This window comes from Rhinolophus sinicus, chromosome 3 (assembly GCF_057876585.1).
Source record: "Rhinolophus sinicus isolate RSI-liver-muscle chromosome 3, RSI-T2T, whole genome shotgun sequence".
In the NCBI taxonomy this organism is placed as follows: domain Eukaryota; kingdom Metazoa; phylum Chordata; class Mammalia; order Chiroptera; family Rhinolophidae; genus Rhinolophus; species Rhinolophus sinicus.
The window spans coordinates 176,667,436-176,682,349 of NC_142503.1; the positions used below are offsets into that span (position 1 = coordinate 176,667,436).

General features: G+C 51.8%; 1 protein-coding gene and 1 long non-coding RNA gene across 2 annotated transcripts in view; both read right to left on the reverse strand.

Moving 5' to 3' along the window:
• The window catches only part of LOC141570533 (uncharacterized), a 55,930-nt gene extending 53,156 nt beyond the window's left edge, over nucleotides 1-2,774 (reverse strand). Inside the window, exon 1 of the long non-coding RNA XR_016020900.1 lies at nucleotides 2,609-2,774. This is a non-coding gene — a long non-coding RNA (uncharacterized LOC141570533). The remainder of the gene's footprint in view (nucleotides 1-2,608) is intronic.
• A 4,199-nt stretch (nucleotides 2,775-6,973) lies between these two features.
• DPF3 (double PHD fingers 3) overlaps nucleotides 6,974-14,914 on the reverse strand; it is a 255,312-nt gene continuing 247,371 nt past the window's right edge. Inside the window, exons 10-11 of the mRNA XM_019733356.3 lie at nucleotides 14,831-14,912; nucleotides 6,974-14,307 (exon numbers count right to left, since the gene is read on the reverse strand). Of these exons, the coding sequence (XP_019588915.1) occupies nucleotides 14,237-14,307; nucleotides 14,831-14,912 (153 nt within the window). The 3' untranslated portion in view covers nucleotides 6,974-14,236. The remainder of the gene's footprint in view (nucleotides 14,308-14,830; nucleotides 14,913-14,914) is intronic.

Consider the following 14,914-nt stretch of genomic DNA (forward strand, 5'->3'; position numbering starts at 1 on the left):
TAGCATTATTTTCCTCAAGGTTTCAAGGGGGTTGAAGAGCGGTTCATATTTCTCTGTTTGGCAAATAGTCTGTTCCCTGATTCCTCCCAGGAATCAGGAATCCCAGAAATTAAAACCAGAGGGACTCGGGTTTCTTTCCGAGGAGGGGCCACAGCAGCAGGTGCCAGTTGAGCCTGGGAAATCCAGCCAGGGCAGGGGGTGAGGGGGTGGTGGTGTGGATGGGGGCACCTGGCCTTGGGTTTTCTCTGCGGGGGTGGGACGTGAAGGAAGGAATAGCCCTGGATAAAAAGCCCTTGGAGGGCAAGCTCGGGTTCCCTACCCAGGTGAGAACCCTTTCTTTCAAAGCTGAGTTTGAGCCGCAAGGACCAGTAGCAGCCATTCCCCTTCCACCTGTGGGCACGTTTTTCTCTAGGTAGAAGGGAGAGAGAGCAGATGCCAGAGCTTTCTGTGCTGGAGAGGGGTCAGGAAAGAGTGAGTCCCAACTGAGCAAGGCATGCCGGGCCCAGATGCCAGCAGACAGGGAGCAGGAGGAGGGGTGGAAATGAACCAGGCCTCTGAACAGAGGCTGGAGATGGCAGGCGGGCGCTTGTGCGAGGAGCAGAGCTGACACCTGAATCTCGGCTTGCCTCCCCCTGGAGAACACTTTAATGAGGCTCACAGCTGTAATATCACAGAATGAGCATTAACAATGCTAATTACCTAAAGTTTAGCCCAAACGTTCTCAACCCACCAGCTTGGGGAACACACTGTTGTTCTAGCCCCTGCTAAAGCACTGACAGGCTGAGGTTTATAATGAAGGAGGTGACAGCAGAGCACCACGGTAGGCCAGCGTGTGGGAGAGAGAGGACTGCAGGCTGCAGGGACCCCCAAGAGAGGAGGAAGTGAAACCTCAAGGTCATGACACAGATGCTCCTCAGCTCTATTTAAGAGACACTCAAGGGAGAAGACTGAGTGGAGGTCAGGTCCCCCTTGGAGAAAGATGGGAGCACAGATCATGTCCGCTTGTACCTGGTAGAGGGTCATGGGCCCATGGGGGCCTCCCATCATCACACTGCCTTCCACAGCCTCAGGGGACACCCTTGAGCCCCTTCCACCAAGGAGCCCCCCAAATCATTTCAAATTGTTATTTTATTTTTTTTAAGCAGCGAAACTAGCACTATGTGCAAGATAAACTCAGAGCTGTGCTTGTTGATGGTTTGAGTTGAAGGCTGGGGCTCAGGGACCTTCCTTCCACCCTAGTCCCCCGAGGCCTCTGGGCGTCACCCAAGTCTCTTCCATCAGCCTAGGCCTCTGCAGAATCTACCTGGAAAACCAGTGTCGTAGAACAACCTACACATCTGGCTTCATTGTATCTGGCATTAAACACGACATCGCCAGGGGCTGTGTTCAGAGAGGCTTTGTCAGATGCCCCCGAGAGCCTCTGACACTGGTGAGCTTTGGGCGTAGAAGGACAGGCCTGGGTGCTTGCCTGCTTATCCACCTTATCTGGCTGGCCCCTTACCCAAACCTGCCCAGGTCTAGGGCTGGCTTTATGGAAACTTGTGCCTTTATCTACAAAAGTGGAAAATCACCCACCTGGGTAATACAAGACCCAGAGCTTCTGACTCCTCTCCCAGTGTCCTTTCTGCTCCCCCAAGAAGGGGAAACCACATTATATCTCCACCACACACCACCCCCTTAGACTCTCTCTAACATGGGGCGTTAGCCCATTGGTCCCTTCTTCTTAGACCCCCTAACACACCCCGCCTGCATTCTATGCTTTTTCCTCTCCCCAAGGAAAGAACAAAGGAAATCTATTCTCCTCTGAGTTTGCTTAAACATAATTTGAGTCTGTCCAGTGCCCCCATCCCTTCAGCTGCCCAGAGGATTGTCAGTTTCTGGTCTGTTAGATAACTTTCCCAGGCCCAGCTGCCCACACGCATCTCTTGCAACTGGTAGGGTGAGACTGGGATGAAAAGCCGGGTTCCCTAGGGTCAGAGCAGAAACAGCTCTCCATGCAGATGAAAGGCCTGTGTGTGGGTGTTTGTGCCACCTTTGCCTGCCGGGACTTTGCCATGAGCCTAAGTCCCCACCATTGCTGGAATGAGCAGCTCAGCATTGCCAGCCCAGCTCCCCCCTGAAACCACATGGGTGAAGGCCTGGCCTTTCTGCTCTGGCGCCTGGGTGGGGATGGCAATCCCTCTGTAGAGAGGGTTCAACATCCTGCTCAACGGCCCATGTCTGCAGTAACAATCAATGGCTCCTCTGCTAGAAATAATCCACCACATATTACACTTCAGGAAGGACAGACTGAAGGCATGCAATGAGTGTTGAGCAATGGAGCACTTACTCAGCAGAGGGACCAAAAGTGACCCGGTATTTCCCCACTGCCATGTCCACCTGTGTCTTACTGAAAGGCACAAGCAGATTCCAACGGAAAGCACACTGGCTGACTGAGACCAGGAGAAGTCCCCACTCTGGTTCCAGCTCCCCAAATTTCCCCCTTGACCCCGTCTACCGTAAGTTGTGCTATTACCTCCCCAGTTAGTAAGTCCCATGAGGGGTGGGGCTTTGTCTTCTCTGCTGCAGCCTCAGTGCCTGGCACATAGGAGAAACTTTATTTACTTACTTGTCTTAAATTTGTTTTGGGAAGACTGATGCCCAGCTTGGAGCCTTGGGAAACCAATTCCTGCGTGGCCCAGGAGTCCCGCACCCAGAGACTGTCCCTTTAAGGCGGTTGCTAAGCAGGCTTGGGGACTCTCAGGGCAGATGTGTCTTCTGTGAAGCCTCCTGCTCCTTGCCCAGGGTGCCATCTCACTACCTTTTATGGAAGGTGGTTTCTGACTGAGAGGGAAGGAGCAATGACTCAGCTGGCTTCTAGATGGTCCTGAGCCTGAGGTCTCTCTCTCCTCTAACACGTTCCCACCTCAGCTGTGAGTCATCTCTGAATTATCAACTCCCCTCCCCACGAAGTGCCAGGGGATTCTCTTCAGAATGCCCTGCCGTTTTCTCAGCAGGGTCTCCTCAGATGAAGCTCTTGGCTGAGATGTTCGTGGTACCCCTGAAAGCTGCCGTGATTGTGGCTTCCCTGTGGGCTCCGAATTCCAACACCAGGAGCAGCTGAGACCTGGCATGTATTGCTCCTGGAGTCTCCTTGCAAACATGTACGCACCAGCATTTCTCTGGAGCCTGACACACACGCATGCACGTACACACGCACACACACGTGCACTCACACATGTAGTCTCACTGTACACCCCAACATGAAAAGGCTCTACTTCCACAGGATCTATATATTTGCAATTGATTTTATAAGGATTGGGGTGGGGTGGGGGGGTGGTTACCAAAAGTTCCCAAGAGTTTTAAAGACTTTTATTTGTTTACACATTCTCTAAAATGCAGACAAAAAAGATTCGCTACATAGGTCATCAACACTGCTAACGAACCACAGAACAAGATACTAACCACAGCAAAGAAGGGACGGGCCTGTGACTCAGTCTTCGTGAACTTGCAAGGGCTCTAAAGACGGGCTGGGATGTCCAGACGTCCAAAGATAAAGGCTGCTCGATGACCACCTCAAGTTGGCTCCCGATCTTGACCTCTCCGGGCCGCCCTCCCAGGACCCGGTCAGGACAGGAGCAAAGGCAGAGAGAGGGAGGGGTCCTGGTCCATGGGCTTCCCTCCAGCCAGCCCTCTGAGTGAAGCAATTGACTCTGCCTCCGAGCAAGTCTTTGTCACGAAGTCCAAATCCAGATGTGGGCTGCTTCCAACCTGGAGATCTTCCTGGAGGCTTTCACAGTACACCAGCTCTCCGGGAAGTCACAGACCCTGCACATCCTCATAGGACGGGGGGGTGATGTGGCACCACCTCAGCTCCAGGACTGAAACACTGAGGGCTCTCGATACATCCCTTGGGACAGAAACATCACAGCACTTTTCACATCGGGAGCCACAAAAGAGTGGCATCTTGCCACACAGGAGAAAGGAGCATCCCCAGAAGACAGGAGCAGAGTGGCACACACCTACACACTGAGACCACAATCACATCACACGTGGAAGAGTTAGTGGGGTGGGGGGTGGAGGGTTTTGTGTGTTGCTGTCGTAGTTGCTCTTTAGAGAAGCCCGTGGAGATACCTTCTTCGGACCATTACACACAACTTCCCAAGTCCATACCCTTCTCTCTAACCTCATGAAAGCTGTGTCTGCCTCAGTCCTGGACACTGTCTGAAGTACCTGAGCAGCTCAAGGGAAAAACTCTAAGTTGTCCAGTCAGTGGGAGGCAATGTGGTGATGGATCCCAAGGTCCACTGTGAGTTCAAGGGAGCATAAAAGGACTCTCGTTAGCAGGCATGTCTGTCCCTGGAGGTCAACTCTCTTGGCCATTCTTTTATGACTAAGAGTTTCAGAAAGAGTTGGAGCACAGGGTAAAAGAGACCAGAAAGAAGCCTGGAATGATGAGAATGCATTGGTGAAATGGCTTCCCTCTCTCGTGCCCATAGCTGGAAGAAGCGACCCTGCGTCTGCATCACATCTACAGGTCTAGAGATCATTGCCATGTTTCTAGGGGTTCCCTTTCCAACTGCAGCCCAAAGCAATCCAGGGCCTGGAGCTGAGGCTGCAAGGCCTCCCGGGTCTGTTCATCAGCTGAAACAGGGCAGTGAAGACTAAATAAACCCGTTCCCAGACTCCTCACACTCTTGACTCAACCAAAGGGCTCCCTGCTCTTCACAGAGCTTGCACAGACGTGAGCATCCTCACGCGGCACTGGGATAGGTGTCTCCTTCCAAACACCTTTTCATCCTTTCCAGGCCAGGGCCCCAAGCCCACCCAGAGGAACCCAGGGTTCCTAGGTGGTAGCAACCATCACCCAAACCACAAGAACCAGCCTCTCCCTGAGGGGAAACACTGAGGTTTTAGGTAATTAAAAGAAGAAAATCCATTTCTTTGGGCTTCCTGGCAGAGACACTCCATTTCTTGGCTCTCAAAGGGGGATGTTATCACAACTGGGCTTTAAAATTGCCTTCAGTCTAAACACGTTTGGGAAGGAGGCAGCAGGCCTGGGTGAGGCCTAGTTCTGGCTCTTGCACTGATGGACCGTGTGACATGGACCAGGCCACTCTCTGCTCTAGGTCTCCATTTCCTAATTGGTCCAGTGACCAATCTAGTCGGAAGGAGTCTGAGCAGACTGCTTTCTCAGCCTGAGAGTACTCAAGTAAAGGTGGGAGGGGAGACCCTCTCCGAGCTCAGCCACTGGGCCAGCAGTCCATCCCTCAGGGAGCCTGGGGACCCTGTGGGCTCAGGGTCCCGGGCCAGCTGCCTGAGGGCAGTGTGCCAGTCTGGCCTGGATGGGATTCAGACGGCCTTCCTCTCTTTCCTCCCGCCAGCACAGGAGACTGAGTGAAGCCGGGTCGTTCAAAGGAGGCTTGGTTCAAAAGAACCTTGCCCCTGGGTTCTCAAATGGATGGATGGATTAAACCCCAGAATGCATTGCGGGTTCTCCAGCACTTTAAAACCAGACTCATAGCCAAGCATCATGAAAAGCTCATGTCCCTGACTCTCTCCACAGAAATCGCCAAAATTCCACCTGCTAGGAGCCATGTACTATCCAGGGACCCTGAAGAGCCGTCCCTGGAGCCTCCTCCACAGAGGCCAAAGGCTGTGTTAAGCCAACTCTGAGCTGACAGCTACACATGGGAAGATACATGCCTTCCTCCAAACCCAGGCATTTAGCTTGAAAGTGAGCTGGGTGGGGCTTCTTCAGGGAACAGCTAGAAGCTGAAATCTGGCTGTGACATGTGCAGACAGAGAAGGGGAGATGGAACAAATGGTTTATTCCAGATGCTGTCAGTACAGACAATGGGGACCCTAGCGAAGCACGAAGCTAGGATGTAATGAGCTCCCGGGGAAGGTGGGCACGGGAGGTTGACTGGAACTGCCTCTGACATTGGGCTTCCTCGTCCACACACCTCCGCAGTGCCAGAAATGCCCTGCACAATGGAGACGGCCTGGCTGGGGTCTCCGTGGGAGTCCACTCCGTCCCACCACGCCTGGTCTCTGCTTTCTCTAGTGGGGACTGGACAAGACCATCACCTCTGATCAGGCCCTGCCAATTGCACCTGCCTGCCCACCACCCCAGGAGTCCAAACATTTAGAGACAGGCTCAGATTCCCTTCGGCTGGTGACAGCCTCTAACCCAGGCGACGTCATCATCTCACTAATATGCACATTAAGGACATCCACCTTCTGAGGGCAGCCAGTGCTTGGGGAAAACATAAAAGCAACTAGGCTAAGGTCAACTGTATTCTTCTCCTCGACCCCCAGAGGGTGGAAATAACTGGATGCTTTACCCTGCTCATCTTCTATTGACAAACATGCATCCTAAATAGAGACGTAGATACACATACAGCTTCTCTGATGGCGCACTACCTGACATGGATGCTGTGGGAGAGTGTAATCTGAGGACTGAAAAGCAATGTGAAGGTTGGACCACTCTGTGGCTTATTCCTCCAGCCCCTATGGGACCCAGAGCAGTGACTCGGACACGGTCTGTGCTCTGCTGAGGGTTTTAGCCACTCCCAGCTTGCCCAGTAATCCCTCATGGAAGGCAAGACATGTGTTCCTCCAGAGGAAAAAATGCCCAGAATGGGCAAACATGGAAGAAGAGTGGTGGGCAGCTACGATGGACACCCCTTGCTCCAGGCCAGAGATACAGACACTAAGCATCTGACCATTTCTTGCCAAAGTGTGACTTCTCTGCTTTCCCAAATGCTACGTGGACCAGATGCAGCCCTAAGCCAGGACTCTGCCTCCCCACCCTCCTCTCCAGCCACCTGCTCCCCACCTCCTCTGCTCTGAGACCTAGATTTTCATGTTCTGATGTTAGCTAGCAGTGTTTCTTTTTCTTTCTTCCTTTCTTTCTTTCCTTCCTTCTTTCCTTCTTTTCCTTCCTTCCTCCCTCCCTCCCTCCCTTCCTCCCTCCCACCCTCCCTCCCTTCCTTCCTTCCCTCCTTCTTTTCTAGTATCTAATTCAGGCCTCTTCAACTACCATGTTTCCCCAAAAATAAGACCTAGCCAGACAATCAACTCTAATGTGTCTTTTGGAGAAAAAATTAATATAAGACTCGGTCTTATATTATATAAGACCCAGTCTTACAGTAAAATAAGACCGGGTCTTATATTAATTTTTGCTCCAAAAGACGCATTAGAGCTGATTGTCTGGCGAGGTCTTATTTTTGGGGAAACACAGTACATGGTGGAAATGTGCAGGGGTATATTTGCTTTCTGTTTTCTTTGTTTCTTCCCAGCACCACTCCACACATGGCAGGAGGGAAGGATGCAGGAAGGATGATGGCAGGATAAGAAAGAGGAGAACCAAAGTCTTGGGTGGGGAGTAAACATGAAAAGGCAAAGTCAACACAAACCACAACCCCAATTCTACCCATAAAACGTTTGCATTCCTTCCAGAGAAAACAGAATCGAGACTTTTTTTTCCAAGTCCCCAACTATTATGGAACGTCTTCCCCAAAGCAGCAGAAATGAAGTGGAAAGATGAAAATCATTGCAGCCAATGGGTTTCCAAGCACAAGACTCTCTCTACATACAACTCCCTGGGCTTGTGCAGGGGCTGAATGAAAGCTTGGGTGGCTGGCCCAGGAGGACCTGAAGGGAAAAATGCATCTTGTCTGGCAGCTCCTCTTTATAGGCAGGTTCTCCCTCTCATCCTGGAGCAACACACAAGGCTCATTTTAGTTCATTGAGAGGTGTGTGTGTGTGTGTGTGTGTGTGTGTGTGTGTGTGTGTGTGTGTGCGCGCGCGTCCCTATCTCTGTTTTCATCATCAATATTAATAACATTGATGGAAATAATAGAGATGCAAGCAAACGGGATGCAGTGTGTGTAAATATAATCTGGAGAGGTTACTAAGGGAATATGTAGGTCCCAGGGGCTCACAGGCCTCCACCATTTCCTACAGGGACCGCTTACCCACCCTCCCTCCCCACCACAGTGGCGTTTATTTGCCAGCCTGGGTTGGTGCTGCCCTGAATGGCCACTTTGCTTGCTGCCTGGGCTAGAGGTCATTCTTAGTAATTATATCTCTGTCAAAGAGGGTTCTGGCTGCCTGCCAGTCCCGGTTCCTGCCTTCCTCGGGCCTGCCCTGGGAAATATCACCATCAGCACAAATACTTCCTTCTACTGGTGGGGCCAGAGAGGGGGGGAAACCCTGGAATGGCCGTTATTCAAGGCACTGGAGCAAAGGAAGGGAGGGCATTGGGAACGAACTGGGACCAAAGGGCATCTCTGTGTCCTCTGACCCCTCTTATAACCCTCATAGCCTCATCGGACCCTGGGGAGTTACCTCAGAGCTCAGCCATCTGAGGGGACACAGCCAGGGCTCTCTTGACCCAGAAATTCTGAGCCTTCCCTGGGCACCTATGCACTTCCAAAATTGTCCCCTCACACAGGCAGCCCACTGCTCCTCCTGGGGGACCAACTGGATGAAGACCAGGCAAGCCCCCTCCCCACTTCATTTGAGTCTCTCTTCCCAGCAGCCAGGGCAGGAAGCATGGAGTCGTGTGTCTGCCTTGCAGCTGAGCCTTCCAGGAAGCGGCTGCTGAGATGCTCAAAGGACACTCCCACCCCTCTGCCTGGGGCTCAGCTCATCTCCCGTCATAGTACCCAGCAGTCATGTGGACGTCTTCTTCTGCCCTCCTTCCTCCCTCTCAGAACAACTGCCTCAGCTGTCCCCTCACAGAAGGTCTCGTCTTTTTAGGAAGGGAGCCAGCTTCGCAGGGTCCAAGACCCTCCTTTAGTCACCCAACGGCCCTGAACTAACACATGTGTTCTGCAGTTCCTACACCGGGGCTGGTGGCCGTGGCCCCTGGCAGAGAATCACGAACCAACCCCAAGCCCTGGGAATGTTCGGGAATGGGGAAGAGAGCCCCAACCCACAGACAACTGCAATGCCCCCCTCTGACCACTGATCCATTAGACCCAAGGAAAAAGCAGTGACGAGGCCCTGGGTGGGAGAGTTGCAGGCCTGAAGCAATTAGAGTATCTGTTGCTTTCCACCATTCCTCACCTGGTATCCAGATGAAATTGGGCTGATCTGAAACCCAAAAGCATCCTTTGAGGTGAAAGTAAGATTCCAAACAGAGAAACACACAAGGAGGAAGAGGGCCCCATCCGCCTTGCTAGGCGGTGGGGAGGCGGGACTGGCCAGGCTCCCCTGCTTCACTTCCCAGCTGCTGGCATCCTGGGCTTGGGGACTGGGGAACATCCTGCTCTATCCCCGCTGGTAGCAAGGCCTGGGAACCCTCCACTCCCGGAGGCTGCCGGCCATGATCTGCCCCATCCTTTGCTGCCACCTCTTTCCCCACCAAACCCCTTCTCCCAGTCAGACCAGGAGGGACCTCAGCAGCTTATCCCAAAAAGTTAGAACACACGTCCTGTGGGACTGGGGAAATCCACGGGGATCCAGCTAGGAGATCGTCTGTACCGGCCAGGTGAGAGGCACGGCTCCTGCCCGATTTGTCCTCAGAAGCCCCCCAGTCACCAGGAGATGGAGGCCAGAAGCCTCAAGAAAAGGGGTAGGGCTCGGTGTCCAGAACTGGGCAAAGGCTTGGCCTTTGTTTTTGAACAACCACGTTGTCCAGGTTCACAGGCCTGAGGGGAAAAAACGGGATATGGTAACTCTTCCTTCCCACACTACGCTCTCTAGTTCGTTAGCTCCAGGACGGCTCCCTACGAGGAAAGCAGGCTTCTAGCCCCCTCCTCAAGAGCCCTCCCCTCCCTTCTCTTCATTTTACTCTGCCTGACACCAAAGATCTTTGACCCTCCCCACATCCTTGCTCCGACCTCCCTTCCTCTCTCCCTCTCCAGGGAGGTGAACCAACTACAGGTGACACCAATGCCCCGCTCGGGAAAGAAGCCAGGCGTGGCACATCAAGGCCTCTTTACTGGGAGTGTGAGCATGGCTCTGGCCCAGAAAGCCATCATTTCCCTTGGGTTGTGACACAGGGACACTGAGCAGAGGCCTGCAATGGGCAGCAGGGGAGAAGCTGGGCGGTCAGAGAGTGAGCGAGGTAAGGAGGCTGCTTGTATAACAGGCTAGAACCAGCCTGTGGGCCAGGGAAGATGGTCCTCAGGGCTCCCCCCCACCCCCACACACAGACTCAAAGAGGAAACGAAGGGCCCCTCTTCTCTGAGCTCCAAAACCCGAGGTTGCCAGTAATCTTTCGTCAACAACACAGACGAGCACAGGTCGTCCCCAAAACTTGCCCCACTAGGAAAAGTAATCATAATCATCTCATTTTTCTTCCTTAAAATACCTGAACTTTTGCAGGGGAGGACTGAAAGGAATCATGCTGTGTTAAAAGCACCAAGACGAAAATGCACCATGGGTGTAACTCTCCAGGGTATCATGAACCATCACTGTGAAACCCTAACCCTCCCCCCACCTTAAAATCTGTTATCTTCCCCAGCTCTGAATGAATCTGGCCTCCCTCCACCCACCCACTTGCTAGCGTGGTTCAGTCAGACTGAGCTGAGCCTGGGGAAGAAGCTGCTCCCCACAGCCTGCCTGGGTTGCCCACCTCAACTTCCTACCTGGCCCTGGGGCAATGACAGGAGCAGGGGAGCCTTGGGACCTGCTGGTTCCTGGCTTAGGTGCTATGAGTCAATAGGGGGAGGGGGTTTAGGAGGAAAGCTAGAATGTAAATCTCCTAGCAGCAGCCTTGTCTCTATTTCCTCACAATGTTGCCTGCACTGGATTTGCTGCAGGCCCCAAAAGCAGTGTTTCAAAAATACCTACAGGAAATAAAGGGTTTCAACTTGTGGCTTGGATCCTGCAGGCTCACGTTCTCTCTGGCCGGCTGGAGCTACATTGGGGTGAAGCAAAGGCACCCTGGCTGTTCTGAAGACCCAAGCTGGGAGTCAACAGCATCATTATCTCCAATGAATGATCTCTGTCCACAATGATAAGAGCGACCATGGTGTGGGGGCCTTCGTGCCAAGCCCCATGCCAGGATCTCTACTAGCATTACCTCTAATCCCTGTAACAACCCTGCCGGATAGGCCATATTTCTCCACCTTACAGATGTGGAAAATGAGGCTCAGAGAGGTTAAGTCATTTCCCCAGTGTCAACCAGCGAGAAAGTAGTGGAGCTAGGCTTTAAGCCAAAGTGTGTAAGTGGAATGTTGCACTAAACTGAATTACAGGCCTCTCCATCAGTTAGCTCCCCATTCCAGGCCGCATTGACCTTGTAGAGGGGAGCATCTTGAGTATCCTCATTTTGAAGTCCCCAACCCCAAGATAAATCCCACACCTCCCACCACAGACCCATGCGCAGCCATGGTTTCCTTCTTACACCTTTGACCTAGTGGCCCTGACCACAGGCAGCCCAGCCCTTAAAATGTAAATTCCCTTTGGTCAAAATGGAGATTCCATTAAGAAGGTGTCTAACCTCAACTAACACACACAATAAGGGGGGCATAGAAATCATTTGTGGTCCCTCCCTGACAAGCACTGCTCTCCACTGGTTATTTGTATGACATTATGCTTTTTAGGTCTCCCAATGTCACTGTGGAACAGGCAGGACAAGTAGTATTATCTCCATTTCATAGGTAGGCAAACTCAAGTTCAGAGATGTTAAGTGACTTGCCCAAGGTCACACAGTGACTCAATACCAGAGGCAAAATTAAATCCCGGATCATCATGTGCACCCTATAATTCTGGCTTTTTCTCTGGGGCTCAAAGAAAGACCAATTTGAAGTTTACCACCACCTTCCTTTTTTCAATACAGAAGGTAACAAATGTGACTCTGGAGACTTCTGTCTACTTGCGGTACCCTGAAAGGGCCATCCTATAAACTGGCTTTGCTATCCCCACTTTCCAGATGGGGATATTGAACTCTCCAAAGAGGAGGGGTTAGGCCCATCCTGCAGGGTGTGAAACTGGGAAGGGAACTCAAGGCCTTCCTAATGTCCATTCCAGAGCCCTGACCACACCCCTCCGAATACAGCAGGTTACAGCACCCTCCTTGTCTGCGCCTCACAGCTTCTGTGGGAGGAGGTAGGACAGAGCCGTCCCCATCATCTGTGTCGAGGAGGGGAATGGATCTGCACATGCTCCAAAGAGGACCTGTCAAGTAGTAGGGCAACAGTTTTTGGTTTCAGATTTGCAGTTTTAACTTTTAAGCCTTTATGGGATTTGGAATATTTTGTCAACTTTTTTCCTAAAATTAAGTCAAAGTGATTTTCAAAACCAATAACCAGCTTTTGAGGACACCCCACTTTGGGTTTGGGGATGAGGGGATAGAAAGCCAGAGTAGTCAGGAGAGGAAATCTGCCCCTCTGATGTGACCCTCTGGGGTAAACAAATGATGTGACAACATGGCAGCTTCCCAAACCCTGGGCCCCCGGCATCACCAACCAGCAGGAGTAAAAAACTATCTTATGAGGAAGAAAAAAGATCCCATTTGGACAGGGCCCTTTAAATTAGATCATTATGTATGCGTGTAACTCACTCGGAGGCCAGAGGCCACTGCAGGAGGGTGACCCCCATCTCTTGCCACAGGTCACTCTGCAAAGGACTGAGGGAGACCAACACAGTTTGGCTCCATGCCAGGCTGCCCTGGGTCCAATGGCCAAGAGCAATTAGCTGGGAGGAAGGTTTTGCCAAGTCGCAGAGCGAACACCGCAGCGGGCAGAAGTGGCCCAGCTAGCCCCAGTCTCTGAGTCTCCAGGGGTTTCTTCAGGAGCTGAAGGGCTAAAAATAACCTTGGCCTTTGTTGTAAGCAGCCGGACCACAAAGATGGAGCTGATTTCAGGGAAGTTGAGCATGCGCGAGGGTCCCGCTCACTGAGACCTGCCCTTTGGGCAAATGATTTTTCCAGAAATGTGTCAGTTATTGTGTGCTGCTGCTGTTGCCACTGTTACTGAGATCCAAAGACAGCCCGGCCCGCGGGGTTGACTTCCAACACAGACTTCTCAGAATCTGAACCTCCCCACCTCTTCTCCATACATTTTAAAAAAACAAAAACAAAAAAAAAAACAAGCATCCAGCACGTATCGGGGAGCTTAGAAGAAAAGAGCAGTCCTCAAGCTGAGGGTTCTGCATCATTGCCACCTTGATCATAAATAATCACATCACCCCCATTATTTGTTTCAGTAACAATCACCTCTCCCCCATCCTAAAATTTCCAAGCCTTAGTAGACAATAGTAGACATATACTTTGTGGAAGGAAGAAATTACTTAGGAAAAGGAATTCATAGTGTCACATCAATACTGAAGGATTTCTCAAAAGCTGCAGTCCTTTGCACCAGCATTCAGATTCTTGACTGGACAGCCTTCTTCACTCACCTTCCTGGTTCTTGACTCCCACCACACAAAGCTCCAGACAGGTTGATTGGGAGGCAGTCTCAGCATCTCTCTCTGCCCAAAGGTTGTGGCTTGTCTCACCTCAAGGATGCCCCAATACTGAAGATGAAGGAACCGCAAAGCCTGGTCCCTTGCAAAGCCACTCCTGATGGATACCAAATACTGATTGGCCATGGCGGGCCTCAGACCTATCTTCGAAATGTTTCCTCCCGCCCCTCAGTGCCTCCGCTTCCCTCCCAAGCCCCATCAAGAGACGGCCCTGGCTGTGGATGCCACTGGATATCTGCAGGGGGTCCAGAAAGCAGCTCTTCCTCTTCACAGAGACCAAGGAACAAGGAGGGATGTTCACCGTCAAGATGGCCTCCAGGCTCTGAGTCTAGAAGTTTCAGGGAGGCTTGTAATAAATAACGTCTTTACAGGCCTTTGCTCCTCTGCTGATTCCAGGATAAAGAGCCTAAGCTGGAGGCAGGAGGCTGTGAGAAGATTTCTTAGAACACAATAGATAGAAAACACCAAACTGCACATGAATAACGGATGGGTGGTCACAAAATGGCTTCCCTTAAAATGGGAACCAGTGAGAGGGCCACAGTGCTAGGGTAAACGTGAGAGGATTCTACAGGACTGGGGCTGGGGTTATTCTTCAAAAGTGCAAGATCCTTCTGGTAAAAACAAGGAGGGGCTGGCTGAACTACAGAAACCTGTATGTGGGAGGTAAGTAGATACCTCTCCCTCTTGGGTCCCTGTGTCCACGCCCTCTGTGATTACTGGTTTTCCTTACAGGTGGTCTGTCTGGATACATGGGAGTAGGGGCTTAATCTGGTTTAAATGGGGCTCTGGTTCAGCCTCTTCAGCAGCAAGTCACCTGCTATGACCTGGGGCCCTAGGCTTGGCAGCCAAAGGCTGAGGCTTTTTCTTTGAGCAGTTCCCAGCATAAGTGGCAGCTCCAGCTTCCTACAAGAAACAAGATGGCATTACTAGCAGTGCCTCGCCCAAACCCTCAAGCCCCAACCTGGGCCCTAACTTCTCGTAAGCCCTGTTTTCTTTGGACTTTCACAATTCACAGGTGGACTCCCAGTCCTGAAAACGTGCTGGCGTCTGTAGCTCAGCAGAGAGTCAATGCTGCTCAGAAAACAGGAAGTGCTCAGAGATGATCAGCTGAACTGCTGTAAAGACCCTCGCTCCTTGAGGGTACCTCTTCCCTAGAACCAGCATCCCTGGGCCTGGGCCAGTTCCCCTCAAAGCTCACACCTCCCACCATCTCGGCTGTATGTCTGGGAAACATCGCCTTGGTCCTCAAGTTGAAATTTCAGCTGGCTCAACTGTGCCTCAGTTTTCTCATCTGTAAAATGGTAGTGTTCATACCTACCTCATAGGGTTGTGATGATTAAATGAGACAAGACATGTAAAGCCATTGGCACAAGGCCTGCTTAGTAGTGGCAGTGGCAGTTGTAATTGGCAACCTCATCACCATTACCTTCTGGGGGCTCAGCCACGGGGGGATTTAAACAGTACATGTGGTAGCCGCGGTCACAGTCATCGCAGAACAGTAGCTGGTCCT